We start from the raw sequence: 19312 nt of genomic DNA, 5'->3' as shown, positions 1-19312 counted from the left end.
CCGCTCCGCTCCTTCTCCTCCCCACTCCTCCTCCGCTCCGCTCCTTCTCTCCGCTCCTTCTCCCCACTCCTCCTCCGCTCCACTCCTCCTCCGCTCCGCTCCACTCCTCCTCCGCTCCGCTCCTTCTCCTCCCCACTCCGTTCCACTCCTCCTCCGCTCCACTCCTCCTCCGCTCCGCTCCACTTCTCCTCACTCCCCCTCCTTCCCAGGCAAGCAGTCACCATATCCATGGCCACCCACATTAAAGTGTGTGCTGCTTCCCAAAAAATGCTATATAGGGCGAAAAGTAGTGCACTAAATAGGGAATATGGTGCCATTTGAGATGTACCCTGGGCCTCTTGTTTACCCGGTACCTCTGCTCCAGTATACCCTGGGGATTAGAGCGAGAGCAAACCTGCTGGTCTTTTCCCCTGAGGTAATCCATCCCTCACTTTGCTTGCATCCCAAATGGCATCCTATTCCCTATATAGTGCACTACTTTTATATGGGCCCCGGACACTTCAGATGTATCCTCTCTCTTCACCTCCATACCGCTCTACCTTCTCTACAATACCCCTTCAACCTGTGAGTGATGGAAAAAAGATGTACTGTACACCTACTCTCTAAAACAAGACTTATTTAGGCTTATCTAGTATCAGAATTGAGTTTATCCCCTTTTTCCAAATGCTACTTAACCTGTTTTGGTTGTGTCACATAGTGTAAAAAATGAGCTCTATCCCAAGTTTTCATTTCAACTCACAGGCAGTAAAGTACAATAACAAAATGCTTTCGTTAAACAGTGCATTTGCAAATACAAAAGTTCCTTTAGTTCACTCAAAGCTGTGTTATCAATTAACTAACTTTGGATACTGTTGCTTCTTCGTAGGGTCTTCCACCAGGGACGTGGGTCCCTCCCTAGGCCTCAAGAAGTCCAGCTCTCTGGAGAGTTTACAGACCGCCGTTGCCGAGGTGACGCTCAACGGTGACATGCCCTTCCACAGGCCACGCCCACGCATAATCAGGGGGCGTGGCTGTAACGAGAGCTTCCGGGCCGCTATTGACAAGTCTTACGACAGGCCAGCAGCCACCGAGGAGGACGACGAGGGCATGGAGACATGTAAGATGAAGCAGGACTTCTATTGGACAGATCTAACTACTTCGGATCCATAAACCAAACGTTAATGCACATCTTCCGTTGATATCGCTGCATGAAGAATTTACCCAGCATTTCAAGTTATGCCTTGCATATAAAGGTCAGAATTTGAGGACTTAATAATTATCCCATGTATAAATCTCTTTCCATGTCTCCATCTCTCTAGTGGAGGAGGACACAGAGGAGAGCTCTCGGTCCGGGCGCGACTCTGTGTCCACTGTGGCAGATCTGACACCACTGCCCAACACAGAGAGATCGCTGGTCAACGGCAACCGCACCAATGAAGACAAGAAGAAGGACAAGGGAGGGAAAGACAAAAAGAAGCCAGACCGGGACAAAGAGAAGGACAGCAAGAACAAGGCTAAGAAAGGCATGCTGAAAGGACTGGGAGACATGTTCAGGTAGGAGACACAAAAACGGCCCTGTGTCCTTTACCAGTGTTTCACCCACCATTATCAGTGGGTCCTGGGGTCATGTCTTTCATCTGATCGTCTGAGATGGTCTCTGAGCTGTCTGGGATGCCAATGATGCATTCAAACGTCATATTTACTTAAATGGTTCTGACACAGGTTCTGTCTCAAATAGCACCATATTCCGTGTATAGTGCACTGCTTCTGTAAAGGTAGTGCACTGCTTTTGTAAAGGGTAGTGCAGTAAATAAGGAATAGTGCGCTAAGGTGGTTGTGGCAAGGAGAATGCTGACTGATTTCTAACAGTGTAGAATAATGAGATCCAGTGGGAAGGAGAAGGATCTCCTGGCAGATCAGATGTTTGACCTAAAGGTGTGTGTGTGTGTGTGTGTGTGTGTGTGTGTGTGTGTGTGTGTGTGTGTGTGTGTGTGTGTGTGTGTGTGTGTGTGTGTGTGTGTGTGTGTGTGTGTGTGTGTGTGTGTGTGTGTGTGTGTCTTTGGCCTAAAGGTTGCTGGAAGCTTGAATTGTTTGGCTGCGATAGTCCCAGGGAACTGCAGGATCAAATCATTACGGAGGTGTGCTCCTCCCATTGACATGAGCACTATCAGTGGTTGTATGCAAACGCACACATACAGTACGCACTTCAGAGCCCACGACTTTGCCTTTTTTGGTTTCATTCGATAATGACTTAAACATTTTCTTTCAGTGACTGAAAGCATTGTGAAACCGCTGCTCAATATTGCCTTCCAGTTCCTCGGAGTGCACATCACTGACAACCTGAAATGGTCTGTTCACACAGACCGTGGCACAACGGCACCTTTTCAACCTCAGGAGGCGGAGGAAATTTGGCTTGGCACCTAAGACCCTCACTAACTTTTACAGATGCACCATTGAGAGCATTCTGTCGGGCTGTATCAACCGCCTGGTACGGCAACTGCACCGTCCGCAACCGCAGGGCTCTCCAGAGGGTGGCGCGGGGTCAGCCCAACGCATCACCGGGGGCACACTGCCTGCCCTCCAGGACATCTTCAGCACCTGGTGTCACAGGAAGGCCAAGAAGATCATCAAGGACCTCAGCCACCAGAGCCACGGCCTGTTCACCCTGCTACCTTCTAGAAGGCAGAGACAGTACAGGTGCATCAAAGCTGGGACCGAGAGACTGAAAAACAGCTTCTATCTCCAGGTCATCAGACTGTTAAATAATCCCCACTAGCCGACCTCCACCCTCTACCCTGAACTGTTACTACCCAGCTACCACCTGGTACTCTGCCCTGAACTGTTACTACCCAGCTACCACCCGGTACTCTACCCTGAACTGTTACTAACCGGCTACCACCCGGTACTCTACCCTGAACTGTTACTAACCGGCTACCACCCGGTTCTACCCTGAACTGTTACTACCTGTCTACCACCCGGTACTCTACCCTGAACTACTAACCGGCTACCACCCGGTTCTAACCTGAACTGTTACTACCCGTCTACCACCTGGTACTCTACCCTGAACTGTTACTACCCGGCTACCACCCGGTACTCTACCCTGCACCTTAGACTGCTGCCCTGGACATAGTCATTAAACACTGGTCACTTTAATAGTGTTTACATACTGTTTTATCCACTTTATATGTGTGTGCTGTATTCTAGTCATGGCTCATCCTATGTAACTACTGTATACACACATTTTCTATTCACCTATTGTCCATATTGTGCACTGAGTGTACAAAACATGCTCTTTCATGACATAGACTGACCAGGTGAATCCAGGTGAAAGCTATGCTCCCTTCATTGATTTCAACTGTTAAATCAACTTCAATCAGTGTAGGTGAAGGGGAGGAGACTTTTGATTTTTAAGCCTTGAGACAATTGAGACATGGATTGTGTATGTGTGCCATTCAGAGGGTGAATGGCACAGAGAAAGACAAAATATTTTAGTACCTTTCAACGAGTTATGGTAGTAGGTGCCAGACTGCAACTCTGCAGGGTTTTTCACGCTCAACAGTTTCCCGTGTGTATCAAGAATGGTCCGCCACCTAAAGGACATCCAGCCAACTTGACACAAATGTGGGAAGCATTGGAGTCAACATGGGCCAGCTTCCCTGTGGAACTCTTTTTTTGACACCTTGTAGAGTCCATGCCCCGACGAATTGAGTCTGTTTGGTGGGCAAAAAGGGTGCAACTCAATGTTAGGAAGATCAATCAAGCACAGATAAAGCATTTGAAATGATTTTTAATAGTATTTGAACCCAGGTCTGGTTGGAGTGTTTCGCTGCTCTCAAACCGAGACGCTAGACAGCGACGCTAGTTAGATCTGACCCTCTCATCTCACTGGGCTCGCAGGCGTACACACACACACACACACACACACACACACGCTGCGGCCCAATCAAAGCGTCATTACCATCAGAGCCCCATCTAGACCACAGCAGCCTCCCTCACCTACTCTACTCTGATCACCACTTGGACTCAAAGCAACACCCAATCTGCTCACTTGGCAGCATCCTCAAGATGGCCGCTGCCCAGAAACACACACGTGACAGCATCAGTATGGTTGGTTTTTTTCAGTGCTACAGTATGGTAATGTGAAGAATCCCCAATCCGGCAAGAATCTGCCATTCTGCCCTTTACCCCCACAACAGCTGCTCCCCAGGCTCCAATGACGTTGATGTCGATTAAGGAAGCCCCCCCTCCGCACCTCTCTGATTCAGAGGGGTTGGGTTAAAATCGGGAGACACATTTCAGTTGAATGCATTCAGTTTTTCACCTGACTAGGTATCTCCTTTCCCTTTCCTTTAGTACTGTAACTTATGAAAGGTTTCAAGAAGCTGTGCTTAATCGGTAATGAATGCTAGAGTCAGTAAGACTTGTAATGACATTTTGACTGTGCTGCCGCTGTCAAGACAGGCCTTATCACTTTACCTGGGGCTCCCGAGTGTCACAGCGGTCTAAGGCACTGCATCCCAGTACTGGAGGTGTCACTACAAACACCCTGGTTCAAATCCAGGCTGTATCACAACCGGCCGTGATTGGGAGTCCCATAGAGCGGCGCACAATTGGCCCAGCGTCGTCCGGGTTTGGCCGGTGTAGGCCGTCTTTGTAAATAAGAATTTGTTCTTAACTGACTTGCCTAGTTAAATAAAGGTTACACATACTTGTTGAGATGAGTTTGAAATACATGACTGGTCCTGTGCATCTCATATCCCTAGCATTTGATATCAAAACATCATGGAATCTTCTCATGGACGTTCTGAGAGATTCGGAAATAAACACCTCAAATATTTGTCTTTCTCTTATGACACTTTCACTTAAGACTTTTTTTACGTTGTCAACAGAGCCCTTGAACTTGAAGTTTCCCCAGTCGCTTGCTTCTTTAACTAAAATAACCTCTTGTTAAATCCCTATCTTATAAGTGGTGTAGAAGTCGGAAGAGGAGAGGAGGGTTGTGTGCTTAACTGTACACAGAATATTGAATGCACTTCTGTCATGATGAATGTTCTAATCTCTGAAAGTTTCACTGGTTCTTCCTGCCAGTGTTTCTGAAGGAGACTGGGGGGGGGAAATCTCAAATGGCTCCCTATTCCCTATATAGTTTACAACTTTTGACCAGTGCCCATAGGGGCTCTGGTCAAAGTAGTGCACTATATACTGTATATAATAGGGTGCCATTTGGGACGTGGCTGGTGATTTTAAGGAGATTTAATGGAAGCCACCGGAGTGGAAAGAGAAACTGTCACCCGCTGTCTCTGTGATAGATAGGGCTGCACTTCATATTAACACTTTCAACGGCTTTATGCTACATTTGAGTCCATTTGTTGATCAATTTATCAGGTAATGGACCTCCCCCTTCGGTCTTTCCCGCTCACCCCTCTCTCTCTCTCTGTCTCCTTTCGTTATTTCTCTCGGTCTCTCACTCTCTTTCTCCTTTCGTTATCTCTCTCTGTCTCTCACTCTTTCTCCTTTTGTTATCTCTCTCTGTCTCACACTCTTTCTCCTTTTGTTATCTCTCTCTGTCTCACACTCTTTCTCCTTTTGTTATCTCTCTCTGTCTCACTCTTTCTCCTTTCGTTATCTCTCTCTGTCTCACTCTCTTTCTCCTTTCGTTATCTCTCTGTCTCTCACTCTTTCTCCTTTCGTTATCTCTCTCTGTCTCTCACTCTTTCTCCTTTCGTTATCTCTCTCTGTCTCTCACTCTTTCTCCTTTCGTTATCTCTCTCTGTCTCTCACTCTTTCTCCTTTCGTTATCTCTCTCTGTCTCACTCTTTCTCCTTTCGTTATCTCTCTCTGTCTCACTCTTTCTCCTTTCGTTATCTCTCTGTCTCACTCTTTCTCCTTTCGTTATCTCTCTCTGTCTCTCACTCTCTTTCTCCTTTCGTTATCTCTCTCTGTCTCTCACTCTCTTTCTCCTTTCGTTATCTCTCTCTCTCTTTCTCCTTTCGTTATCTCTCTCTGTCTCTCACTCACTCTCTTTCTCCTTTCGTTATCTCTCTCTGTCTCTCACTCTTTCTCCTTTCGTTATCTCTCTCGGTCACTCACTCTCTCTTGCTCCTTTAGATTGTTCTATACATCTCTCTGTGTGTGCTGAGAAGTTCTTGGTTTTCTTTACAGCTGATTAAACTCAACTCTCTGCAGGCCAATTTCCCTCTGAATAAGCCTAGGTCCATCATATAAATAAGGGCTGCAAAGTAATTTAATCAACAGGGTGCCTTTTATGTGGAGTCAATCAAGCTGAAATATAATTTCAAGTAGTTCCCATTTGGTTTACTACTATTTCCCTTCCCATGAATATAATTACTTTGATTGGCTATGGTAATATGATCTTGTCTCCTGTCAACTTCAGACCTGATCACGGGCAAACTCAGTCAAGTACAATTTAAAAGCTAAATATTTGATGGCATGTTTGTTAGAAGAGAGTTGGAGAGAATGGCAGAGTTGATCGTCATTAGTAATTTATAAGAATTTTTTTGGTCTGTCAAATTGCACCCTTTTCCCTATATAGTATGCTGCTTTTAACCAGGTCCCATGGCATAGGGCTCTGGTCAAAAGGGGTGCACTAGGGATTAGGGTGCCTTTTAGGAGGCCCTTAAATTGACCAAAATCAAAGCCATTTTGGTAAAATTGTCTTTGTCTGCTGCCCCAATGTTTCAGGTTTGGAAAACACCGCAAGGACGGAGAGAAACTAGAGCGTAAAGGGAGGCTGGAGGAGCTGCAGGCCTCAGAAGAAGAGACACTGAGGATGAAACTAGAACAGGAGAGGTGAGTCTGTATGTCTGTCTACAGAGAGACACTCAGTGTCAAGGTTGCTCTGGGACTGGGATTTGATCCCACACACACACACACACACACACTAGTGCGTATGTGCTGAAAGGCAGTGGTGCTACCCACTAGGCCAACCCCAGGCTACGAGCTACACACTGCCTAATGAAGGAAGTGGCAGGTGGGAGTTGTGACAGTAATTTGGGCACCAGACTGTAAATGCCAAAGCTATTACTACACACACACACACACACATACACACATACACACACACACACACACATATATAAACATACACACACGCATACACACTACAACACTATGTTTAATTAATTCATCTGCTTGTGTTTTCGGGGCATGATAACTCCATAATGGCATTCAAGTCTTATTTTTCACAATATTAGAATTTGGATCTTATCATTCCTAGACAGTTCAGACTGTGGTTTTGAGGGCAATTATTCACATTATGAAAGTTACATATGCTCTAATTTTGAGTATTAACTGATTTGACAAAATGCAACTGAAAATTGTGATCCCACCTATTTTTGTAATGTTCTTGTGTGACTATGCTGTTTCTGTTCCAAGACTATTGCATTTGGGACACAACCATGGATTCCTCAAAAGCAAAACTGTTTTTCTAGCAGTGCTATAGTCTCCTTACCGTAAATCATACTGATAGGATATTGCGCAAGACACTGCTATCACTGTAATGTACCATTGATGCAAAACAAAACTGAAGCTAAGGCTAGCTTGTTAGTCACACAGGCTGCGTTCCCCTGCTCAGACGTTGCTGACCCATGCCAGATCTTACAACGCTTGAATAGGTATTTTGGGCATCAGCTTACCACATCAAATGCTATAGAAATCTGCTGCCCAACGGCACAGTCTCTCACGTGGAACACAACCATTGGTTGATGCGTGCAAAGTCTGAGCAGAGGAACACGACCAAGGTCTTCTGTTTCCACCCAGAGCTGTAGGAATGTCAGAAGTCAGCCTATTAGGACACCTCACTGACAGAGCCTGCTCTGCTTGCCCTGGCAATGACCCCCGTCCTTTTCTGTGATCCCACAGGTCAACTAATAGCTACATCCACACACAGACTAGAGACAGGGGGCGCGTCCCAAATGGCACCCCATTCCCTAAACAGTGGGTCCTGGTCAAAAGCAGTGCACTCTGTAGGGAATGTGGTGCCATTTGAGACGCAGGACAAAGAATAGAGAGAGGGTGTGTTTGGTTGGCGCTTGATTTACACCACCCGACTGAAGCACTGAGTGTTTCCTTTGATTTACCCTCTATTGAAGGAGGAGTGAAAGGTTTGGGGGCAATCTGTGACAACATGAGAGCTTCTTTTCAAGCCCAGATATCTAGAGCTCCGACTGCGGGGTAGCAATCATAACATTCATCACGGCACACTTCGATTTCTGCGTACCGTGTCATTACCGCGCTGTCATTACCGCGCTGTCCTTACTGTGATGCACAGCCAATCACTTGGACATGGAGACCAAATCAAAGGAACTGTCATTATAAAATCACGCCAATCAACAAAATGGCGCTCTCTGCTTCTGGCTCTCGGCTAATAAGTGTCGCAAATTCTGGATTCAGAAAGGAGTAAGTGGAATGGATGCACTTGTTATGTAGATCCTAAGTCAATACTATACTTATGCTATTGATCTTGGCATGAAGGACTGAGAAGTGAGACTACCAAAAAGCATTATGATCAAACCAATAGGGAACACTTGTATGAATAAATCGGACTTGACTTGATATAGCATCATCTACTGTAGTAGCCAATATTGAAGGTATGTCTCCTTTACTGTGTTATATGGGTCTCTGCATAAAGCACACCAATGGAACATTTCTGATAACATTCATTACTAATCTCTAGATGGATCTCTAGGTACAGTCCGTATGGGTGCATCATCTGTTTTTATTTAACTAGGCAAGTCAGTTAAGATCAAATTCTTATTCATAATGACGGCCTACCGGGGAACTACCTTGTTCAGGGGGAGAATGACAGATTTTTACCTTGTCAGCTTGGGGATTCATTCCTGCAACCTTTCGGTTACTGGTCCAACGCTCTAACCACTAGGCTACCTGCTGCCCCATCAGTCATGCCGCTTCATTCTTTGTCCTGATGAAACCCTTGTATTCCCAGTGTGCTAACTACCTATACACCCCCCCCCCCCCCCCCTACAAACCATTACCTTGTAAACAGCTAAGGTAGTCATTTTAACTGCATGGAGGGAGTACCTCACCGAGCACATAATTACAGTTTTGCCAATTATCAGCCTTTCAACTTGCAATTATCATCCCCTCGCTTCTCTCTGGACCTCTTTACTGCCGGGAAAGAGAAGGGAGGACAGACAGCTTTTCCTCATCTAGCACTCAACTGGGAAATCTACATATGCCCCAAGAAATGTGCATTAGCCACATAATGAAATAATTCGTCAAGGAAACAGGTTTCCCATTTAAGTGTGAAATGAAATAAAGTCATTATAGGTGAAAATATTTATCCGAAAAGGCAATAATATTTCCCTGATGAGATTGAAAAGACATCACAGATTTCAGGCAGTCGCTGAGTTGAGGAGACTGAACCATCTTTTGAATATTTTGAGGATTTCTTCATGGAAACATGTGCCTCTTATAACATGTTAGCACTGCAGCCTGCCCTGAGTGCAGACACCAGCTAAAGCTTGTTTGTAGACTCAGCGAATATCTAAATTACCAGAAGGAAACGGGCCCTTGAGAGACCGAGCTTTAAACCGTGGGAAAACGAGGTTTGTGTTGGGGGAGTTTAGTAGGCTACTGATGGTAAGCACGGTGCTGCTGATAAGATAAGAGCAGACATAGCAATCTGCTCCCTCGCTTTGTTTGGCTCAGCAGCCTTTCCATTGAGAGGAGAGGAGGTGGAGGGGTCGCCAATGCTATTTCCTAAGCAGGCTAGCTAGACCGACCGACTGTGAATTGGACCCTTACAAAAGCAGCTGCCTTGACATGAAAGCCGGTACGATGTCAATCCCTCCATCTTCTAAACAAATAGCACTGCTACAGCAGAGCCTCCTACCACCAAAATGCTGAATGTTCTCAACACCCTTCAATGAGAGATTCTATCTAGATAATGCCAAGTGCCAACGCGGGTCATAAGCCTGAGGGCCAGCCAGGAAAGAAGGGCTAGATCAACCATTGGACCAAACAATGGTCTCAGCCCTGACATGTTTCTGTGAGGAAACCCTCAGAGGTCTTAATGATTGGCCCTGATGAGAGATGGAAACATCTGTACTTGGCATAGAGTATAGGAGCTATAATGGATTTTATACTAGGGGGGGTGTGGGGGCATCACAACCAGGGATGATGAGTGGCCTTTCCTCAGCTCCCACACATAACAATGTGCCATTGTGTCCACTGTGTAATGATAATGTCCCTTGGTGGCAACTAACAACTACACAATAATGATAAAACATGCTGAAAGAAAGGAAACTCGGATGGAAGGTCCTGTGGGATAAGCGACACATAATCCTGTGAAGAAAAATCTGATCACTTTATATTCCAGACAGTTGATTCACCAGACAGATGCTTGCCTGTGTCTGTGTCCCAAATGGTACTATATTCCCTATATAGTGCGCTACTTTTGACCAGGCCTAGTGTACTATATAGGGAATAGGGTGCCATTTGGACGGCACAAAACAATTAGGTTTTTCTGTCTAGCTGTGAAATGCAGGCCCTGGTCCCTGACCCTCACCTGAGTAAATTCATCCACTCAGTCAATCAGAGGTAGATTTTCACTAGCCTCTGGCCTTGACCAATCAATATGTGTTTTGCCGGAGGAATTGTAGCTCTCAACTGGTCCTTGGGAAAAGAACTCTGCCATTACAGATCAGACATTGATTAGGTAGAAGGTTCTGCCTCTCCACCTTTTCCCAGGGTAGCCTACTCCTAGACCTCAACAGATTGTCTAAGTACTTCATTGCAGTAGTGGAAGCTTTCCACTGGAAGAGGGTTTATTAAAAGACATCTTAAGTGTTCTAGAGAGGGAAGCAGCTGCCTATGAACTCAGAATGTGAACATGGGTTGCGTCTCAAGTGGCGCTCTATTCGCTGTATAGGGCTCTGGACAAGGGTGAAGAATATACAGTGCATTCGGAAAGTATTCAGACCCCTTGACTTCTTCCACATTTTGTAACGTTACAGGTTTATTCTGAAATTGAATACATCGTTTTTTCCCCCTCATCAATCTACACACAATATCCCATAATGACAAAGCAAAAATAGGTTTTTAGAATCTTTTGCAATTTTATTACAAATATAAAATGGAAATATCACATTTTCATAAGTATTCAGACACTTTACTCAGTACTTTGTTGAAGCACCTTTGGCAGCGATTACGGCATCAAGTCTTCTTGGGTATGACGCTATAAGCTTGGCACACCTGTATTTAGGGAGTTTCCCATTCTTCTCTGCAGATCTTCTCAAGCTCGTTGCTGCACAGCTATTTTCAGGTCTCTCCAGAGTTGGTCGATCGGGTTCAAGTCTGGGCTCTGGCTGGGCCACTCAAGGACATTGAGATTTGTCCCGAAGCCTCTCCTGCATTGTCTTGGCTGTGTGCTTAGGGTCATTGTCCTGTTGGAAGGTGATCCTTCGCCCCAGTCTGAGCAGGTTTTCATCAAGGATCTCTCTGTACTTTGCTCCGTTCATCTTTGCCTCAATCTTGACTAGTCTCCCAGTCCATGCTACTGAAAAACATCCCCACAGCATAATGCTCCCACCACCATGCTTCACCGTTGGGATGGTGCCAGGTTTCCTCCAGATGTGACGCTTGGCATTCAGGCCAAATAGTTCAATCTTGGTTTCATCAGACTAGAGAATCTTTTTTGTCATGGTCTGAGAGTTCTTTAGGTGCCTTTTGGCAAACTCCAAGCGGGCTGTCATGTGCCTTTTACTGAGGAGTGGCTTCCGTCTGGCCACTCTACCATAAAGGCCTGATTGGTGGAGTCCTGCAGAGATGGTTGTCCTTCTGGAAGTGTCTCCTATCTCCACAGAGGAACTCTAGAGCCCTGTCAGTGACCATCGGGTTCTTGGTCACCTCTCTGACCAAGACCCTTCTCCCCGATTGCTCAGTTTGACCGGGCGGCCAGCTCTAGGAAGTGCCTCGACACAATCTGGTCTCGGAGCTCTACGGACAATTCCTTTGACCTCATGGCTTGGTTTTTGCTTTGACATGCACTGTCAACTGTGGGACCTTTTATAGACAGGTGTGTGCCTTTCCAAATCATGTCCAATCAATTGAATTCACCACAGGTGGACTCCAGTCAAGTTGTAGAAACAGGATGCACCGGAGCTCAATTTCAAGTCTCCTAGCAAAGGGTCTGAATGCTTATGTAAATAAGGTATTTCTGTTTATTATTTTGAATACATTTGCAAAATGTTCTAAAACGGTTTTTGCTTTGTCATTATGGGGTATTGTGTGTAGATTGCTTAGGATTTTTTATGTTTTTATCCATTTTGGAATAAGGCTGTAACGCAACAAAATGAGGGGGGAAAATCAAGGGGTCTGAATACTTTCCGTAGGCACTGTATGCTGCCATTGGGGACGCATCCACAGTTTTCTTTTTGAGGAATCAATAATGAAACATTCTCTCCTCCAGGATCCAGGCTAAGACCCGGGAGCTGCGGGAGCGCCAGGCACGGGAGAGGGACTACGCTGAGATCCTGGATGTCAACCTGAGCCGAGACGACGAGCACCCCTACGCAGGCATCGGGCCCCTGGACACGTCCCTGGACAGCGGGCACAGCCGGCCCCAGAGCCCCCGAGACAACCACCACCGAGACTCCTCCATGTACACACAAGTCGGCAAAACCCGCAATGCAAATGGACGCCCTCCCTCCGCCGACAGGTAGGGGCTCGAGGGTCTATCCCACGCTATGAGGAGCAGATCTGGGTTCAAATTCTATTTAAAATCGTTCAAATACTTTGGCCATTGGCTCTAGCCTGCCAGGAGTGCCAGATTGGTCAGGGGTTGCCATTGTGGGACTATTATATTGGTCCATTAACCCAGGCAAGCACAGGTAAAGTATTTGAAATGATTTAAAATAGTATTTGAACCCAGGTCTGATGAAGAGTGGTAGTAATATCAAGCACTATTAAGTAGCACTTCTGCATGGCAGTTTGGTTTTATCCTTGTGTTATAGACAGACCATCATGTAAAGATGGAATCTGCGGTATGGGGCACGGCGCCACTGGCAGCCCTACCACTGTTGTTTTTGTTGCCGAGATGAGAAGCGTCTCACAAAATGGGAAAAAAAATTCAGTACATATTGTGCTCTGCTATCACGCGTACAATGATTGCCAAGGGGGAAAACAGTGTTCATGGTTTGCAGTAACTTCTTTTGTTGTTGTAATATCGCAAACGGACGTGGCTGTTTCACCATTATAGATTCAAGCCTCTGAGGTGTTGAAGAACTCATTCCTGAGAGAATAGTATCTTGCTGTGCCTTGCCTGAGTAATGCTAGGAGAGACGCTGTTGCGCAATACAGTGCCTCCACATTTCTATGCTGCGTCACTCACTTTCGTCTATAAGTATTCTATATCCTAGCACTGAGTCGCTACAGTATAGAAGGCTGATATACTCTCAGTGTAGAAGGTTGATATACTCTGACTTGTGTCTTAGTCCAGCCATCAAATCTCACCCCAGGAAAACAAGTACAGGCAGTTAAATGTCACCACTCTACTGACTGGGACTCACTGGTGATTACCTTGTTCCCGGGGGGAAAGGAAGGCAGTATTTCTACATTTTCTCTTATGCTCTCCTGATCTACTTCCCCCGTCTCTTACATGTTCACATCATAGTATGCGTCCCTAATGCCACCCTATTTCCTACATAGTTTGCTTCTGCTTTTATAGGGAATAGGCACTACTTGGGCCCTAGTCAAAAGTAGTGCACTTAATAGGGATAAAGGTGTAATTTGAGACGCAAACATAGAGAAACATATCCTCAGGCTGACTGTTCACTTTCCTTTGAGATTGGCTGTCTGTCAATCATCTTACACCATTCCCAAGACTGACTTCAACTTTCAACTTTATTGTCCCTGAGGAAATTGGTTTCGCAGCAATGGTCATACATGAAATACATCAAATCGTATATTGACAATCTTTATTCCTACTATGTTATTCATTCATAGTCAGTGTCCCAGTGATCCCATAGTGAACACAGGGGCCACTGCAGTGACAGTACTTCACATCACACTAAAGGCTGTGATGAGAAACCATAAGTCTGCGGGCCCTCGATCTACAGCAAATGGCACCCTATTCCCTATATAGTGCACTACTTTTGACCAGATCCCTATGTGCCTGGTCCCTATGTGCCCCGGTGCCATTTGAGCCGAAGCCTTAGTATTCCACTGTAGAACTGTATGGCCTGGAGCACAGTACAGATGAATAACCTGGGATGATTTCCCTAGCCAGAGTGAATACAGTTATCCTGGGTGTTATTTCACATGTCCCTCTACGCAGATGTGTGTAGATGTATTAATACTGTATGTAGTGTTGATGTATAATTCATTGTGCTGCCGCAGTGTTAAGGTTTGGATATAGTTCTAGAGAGGGGATGTGTGAAGAAGAAATGAATAGCATCCCCATGCCCTGTGGCTGTTAAGAGGCTAGCAATACCATGGAGCACTCGTTCAATCAACGTAGTCAGGGACGTCGTGCGTGTTCATGACCCCGTTGCATCAGAACCACTGGCGCAATCGGTTTAATCTTTGCTTGTGTTTGGCTGTTCAGCGCTATTTCACCATTGTCGGGTCACAGATGGTAATGGTATTGTTTTTTCAAGTTAGAGCGGCCATTGTTTCGTTGTACTGTGCATCTCTTGAGGGGAGATGAGGTTTGTGAAAGACTTGCCCCCCCCCCCCCCCCCCCCCCGAAGACATTAATCATAAGCAGATGTATCATCACAAACCTACAACTTTATTAGAAACGTGTCTACATCCCAAATGACACCCTATTCTCTATGTAGTGCACTACGTTTGACCAGAGCCCTGATCAGAAGTAGTGCACTATCTAGTGAATAGGGTGCCATTTTGAACGCAGAATTTATTCGATTTCTGAACATCATTATGCCCTTGGAAAGCGTTTGGAAATAATGCCACTGCGAAGTAGAGGCACAGCGTATTACACCATGGGAATTTTTAGAAGTAGAGTATTTGATTTGATTGTAAAATATGTTTTATTGCAAGTTGAAGATGTATTTAAGTTGGACTTACTTTCCTGTTTCTTTATAGGGATTTATATGTAGTCAGTTCAACTTGATTACTGGACACTATGCTCCAAGGGGCACTGCACATGTCAAGCAGAACTGGTGCGATAGTATTCATGTTTATATATCTGTTACTCAATACTGGGCAACATCTCAGACCATAAGATTTAAACAAGAGTTTGTGTCAGTAACTTTCTGTTGAAAATTGGTACATGTAACAACAAACACATCTAAGATGTTAGGTTTTTTGCGTAGACCTCAAACTATAAGAAAATACACGTCAGGAGAGGCTGTTATACTAACAGGAGAAAACCAGGAAGTGTGTTTCCTTTAGGACTTCTACACAGAGCAGGAAGTTTATTAACAGCCCACCATAGGAGGGAGAGCGAGGTGGGAACCCTGCAGCTTTTCCCAAGTCAAGTAGCAGGAATGTTTGTCATTAAGGTCCTGTATGGCAGTAAGGACTGATATAAGAGCTTTGCTGCTGTGGACATTATACACAGAACAGGAAGCTGAAAGGGAGAAAGAAACATGGCGCTCTGCTGGAGAAATACCCCTTTTATAAGGAGAGCATACATGCCCTGGTAGCTTGTGCACAGGTAGAATCGTCTCTGGTAAGCCTTAAGGCGTCAGCATGCTTCAGTTCGGCTGGAGGCTAACTGAGCAAGTGTGCTCGTATACTCCCTTAAAAGACCTTCGCTTGAAAATGAAAAAAAGAAAAGTGTCAATAGTACCGGTTGTCTGTTTTGAGACGCCGTAGCCAATATACACTTCTTCAAAATAGTCCGAAATAACTCAAGAAGTCTGTCATTCATTTTGACGTTTTTGCCAAGAAGATCTTAGTTGCAATTTTACATCTTAGATGTTTGGGCCAATATTTCTCAATAAATAAATGTGCAGGAAAACAAGTCGTCTCTCGTTGAATGATAGACTTTATTAAAGAATCCCTACTATTGACCAATCACCGACGAAGGGACATAGACTTCGGCTTGCCTCCAGACAAAAATGTTATGTGCCCGAACACCCGAAAAATCCAAGTCCAAAAATAACAAAAATGTCACACAGTCGGCATAATACACTACATGGCCAAAAGTATGTGGACATGTGCTCGTTGAACATCTCATTCCAAGACCATGGGCATTAATAAGGCTATAACAGCCTCCACTCTTCTGGGAAGGATTTCCACTAGATGTTGGAACATTGCTGCAGGGACTTGTTTCCATTCAGCCACAAGAGCATTAGTGAGGTTGGGCACTGATGTTGGGCGATCAGGCCTGGCATGCAGTTCGCGTTCCAATTCATCCCAAAGGTGTTCGATGGGGTTGAGATCAGGGCTGTGTGCAGGCCAGTCAAGTTTTTCCACGGCAATCTTGACAAACAATTTCTGTATGGAGCTCACTTTGTGCATTGGGTAATTGTCATGCTGAAACAGGAAAGGTCCTTCCCCAAACTGTTGCCACAAAGTCGAAGCACAGAATCGCCAAGAATGTCATTGTATGCTGTAGCGTTAATTAAGATTTCCCTTCACTCAGGGAGCCTAGCCCGCACCCTGAAAAACAGCCCCAGACCACCATGCATTCAGGCAGGTAGCGATCTCCTGGCATCCGCCAAACCCAAATTCTTCTGTTGGACTGCCAGGTGGTGAAGCGTGATTCTTCACTCCAGAGAACACGTTTCCACTGCTCCAGAATCCAATGGCGGCGAGCTTTACACCACTACAGTCGATGCTTGGTATTGCGCATGGTGATCTTTGTCTGATGTGCGGCTGCTCGGCCATGGAAACCCATTTCATGAAACTCCCAACAAACAGTTATTGTGCTGACGTTGCCTCCAGAGGCAGTTTGGAATTCGGTAGTGTGCGCTTCAGCACTCGGCAGTCCTGTTCTGTGAGGTTGTGTGTCCTACCACTTCGCTGCTGAGCCGTTGTTGCTTTTAGACGTTTACACTTCACAATAACAGCACTTAGAGTTGACCGGGGCAGCTCTAGCAGGGCAGACATTTGATGAACTGACTTGTTGGAAAGGTGGCATCCTATGACGATGCCATGTTGAAAGTCACTGAACTCTTCAGTGTGGGCCATTCTACTGTCAATGTTTGTCTATGGAGATTGCATGGCTTGATTTTATTCACCTGTCAGCAACCGGTGTGGCTGAAATAGCCGAATCCACATGTTTGAAGGGGTGTCCACACTCTACCGAACTGTTTCGGCTGGAAAGCATGCGGACGCCTTTATCCTTGCTTCGTCCCAAATGACACCATATTCCCTAAATTGTGCACCTCTTTTGACCATATCTCATAGCCATAGCCCCAAGTATAACTTCTACTATGTAGTTCAGGGCTAATGTCATAAGAGATGAAGTAATTGATATGACCAACAGTATGTGACCTACTCATGTCCATGGCACTATAGTATTTACAGTATGTGTTATTATTATCATGGTGGACAGTCATACCCTGTTCTACCAAGGGGGGAGATGTGCTGTCTGAACTGCCCTAGTCTGTCTCAAAATGAGAGAGCCAGAATATTCTTTTTAATTCCTCTCAGAGCTATAAAATCTTCCAGCGCCCATTTGGCTGCTTGACTGAGAAGGAAAACAAACCTGCAGCTGCATAAATATACAGCGGAATTCATTTTCTAATTGCCTTCGCTTTCAAAACTACGGCCCATCAGAAATTTCAATTTAACTGTGCAGCGTAAAATGAGTCTGCCAGAAGCTTCATGAAACCCAGGGGAGAAGTCAGCCATTTCCTCCACCCTGAGAGCCGTGACTGACTTCTGTCAACTTAATCATACTGTGGAATGACAGCACCATACCCTCCACCCAGCTCTAAAAGTACTCGCAAGTCATTAACCATTTGTTTACACTTTCTTCAGTCATGTTACAGTACCTCATTGGCTAGCTAGCTAACAACCTGGTAACTTTACCAGTATATCCAAACATTTGGGGGCATAGAAAGAAAGGGAAGGGGATATCTTGTTCATGAGATCAATGATCCTCGTGATGAATTCATGACATATCTGGCATGTCATCACAAACCTTACGTTTTTAAAGAGAGCGTTTACAATGTAATGCATCGCAATAGGAAAATAGTGCTTTTACACAATGTAAAAATCCTAATAATCCACAAATGACTTGGTACTGGTACCCTGTGTATATAGCTAGGTTATCGTTACTCATTGTGTATATATTCCTGGTGTACTTATTTTCTGTTGTTGGGAATGGCCTGTAAGTCTGTTAGTCTACACATGTTGTTTACGAAGCATGTGACAAATAACATTTTATTTGATTTTGATTTGGCTGGTATTTGTGTCAGCGTTTTAGCTTTTATAATAAACAAATGTCTTTACAGTGTTACATATTTGTTTCTAGGGCACAAGATGTACTTCAAAAGTAGCTGGAATTCATATAGGCCCAATATACTGTACATTCGGAAAGTATTCAAACCCCTTGACTTTTTTCACAAATCGTTTTCTTTCCTCATCAATCTACACCCATAATGACAACGCAAAAACAGGTTTTTAGACATTTTAGACATAAGTATTCAGACCTTTTACTCAGTACTTTGCTGAAGCATCTTTGGCAGCGATTACAGCCTCGAGTCTTCTTGGGTATGACGCTACAAGCTTGGCACACCTGTATTTGGGGTTTCTCCCATTCCCCTCTGCAGATCCTCTCAAACTCTATCAAGTTGGATGGGGAGCATCGCTGCACAGCTATTTTCAGGTCTCACCAGAGATGTGCGATCGGTTTCAAGTCCGGGCTCTGACTGGGCCACTCAAGGACATTGAGACTTGTCCCGAAGCCACTCCTGTGTTGTCTTGGCTGTGTGCTTAGGGTCGTTGTCCTGTTGGAAGGTGAACCTTCGCCCCCAGTCTGAGGTCCTGAGTGCTCTGGAGCAGGTTTTCATCAAGGATCTCTCAAGACTTTGCTCCATTCATCTTTCCGTCCATCCTGACTAGTCTCCCAGCCCCTGCTTCTGAAAAACATCCCCACAGCATGATGCTGCCACCACCGTGCTTCACTGTAGAAATGGTGCCAGGTTTCCTCCAGATGTGATACTTGGCATCAGGCCAAAGAGTTCAATCTTGGTTTCATCAGACCAGAGAATGTTGTTTCTCATGGTCTGTGTCCTTTAGGTGCCTTTTTTTGGCAAACTCCAAGCGGGCTGTCATGTGCCTTTACTGAGGAGTGGCTTCCATCTCATAGCAAAGGGTCTGAATACTTATGTAAATAAGGTATTTCTGTTTTTATTTTTAATACATTTCCAAA

The 19312-nt window shown here is 45.2% G+C and overlaps 1 protein-coding gene across 6 annotated transcripts in view; it reads left to right on the top strand.

The window, feature by feature from the left end:
* Window positions 1–19312, top strand: part of LOC115156868 (partitioning defective 3 homolog) — a 246517-nt gene that overhangs the window by 172712 nt on the left and 54493 nt on the right. For all 6 annotated transcript variants that reach the window (XM_029704658.1, XM_029704660.1, XM_029704657.1 and 3 more), the window contains 4 exons: window positions 866–1096; window positions 1299–1533; window positions 6682–6789; window positions 12431–12679. In XM_029704658.1, the coding sequence (XP_029560518.1) occupies window positions 866–1096; window positions 1299–1533; window positions 6682–6789; window positions 12431–12679 (823 nt within the window). The remainder of the gene's footprint in view (window positions 1–865; window positions 1097–1298; window positions 1534–6681; window positions 6790–12430; window positions 12680–19312) is intronic.

Source organism: Salmo trutta, chromosome 21 (genome assembly GCF_901001165.1).
Source record: "Salmo trutta chromosome 21, fSalTru1.1, whole genome shotgun sequence".
Taxonomy (NCBI): Eukaryota; Metazoa; Chordata; class Actinopteri; order Salmoniformes; family Salmonidae; genus Salmo; species Salmo trutta.
This window is presented reverse-complemented; position numbering and strand designations above follow the sequence as displayed.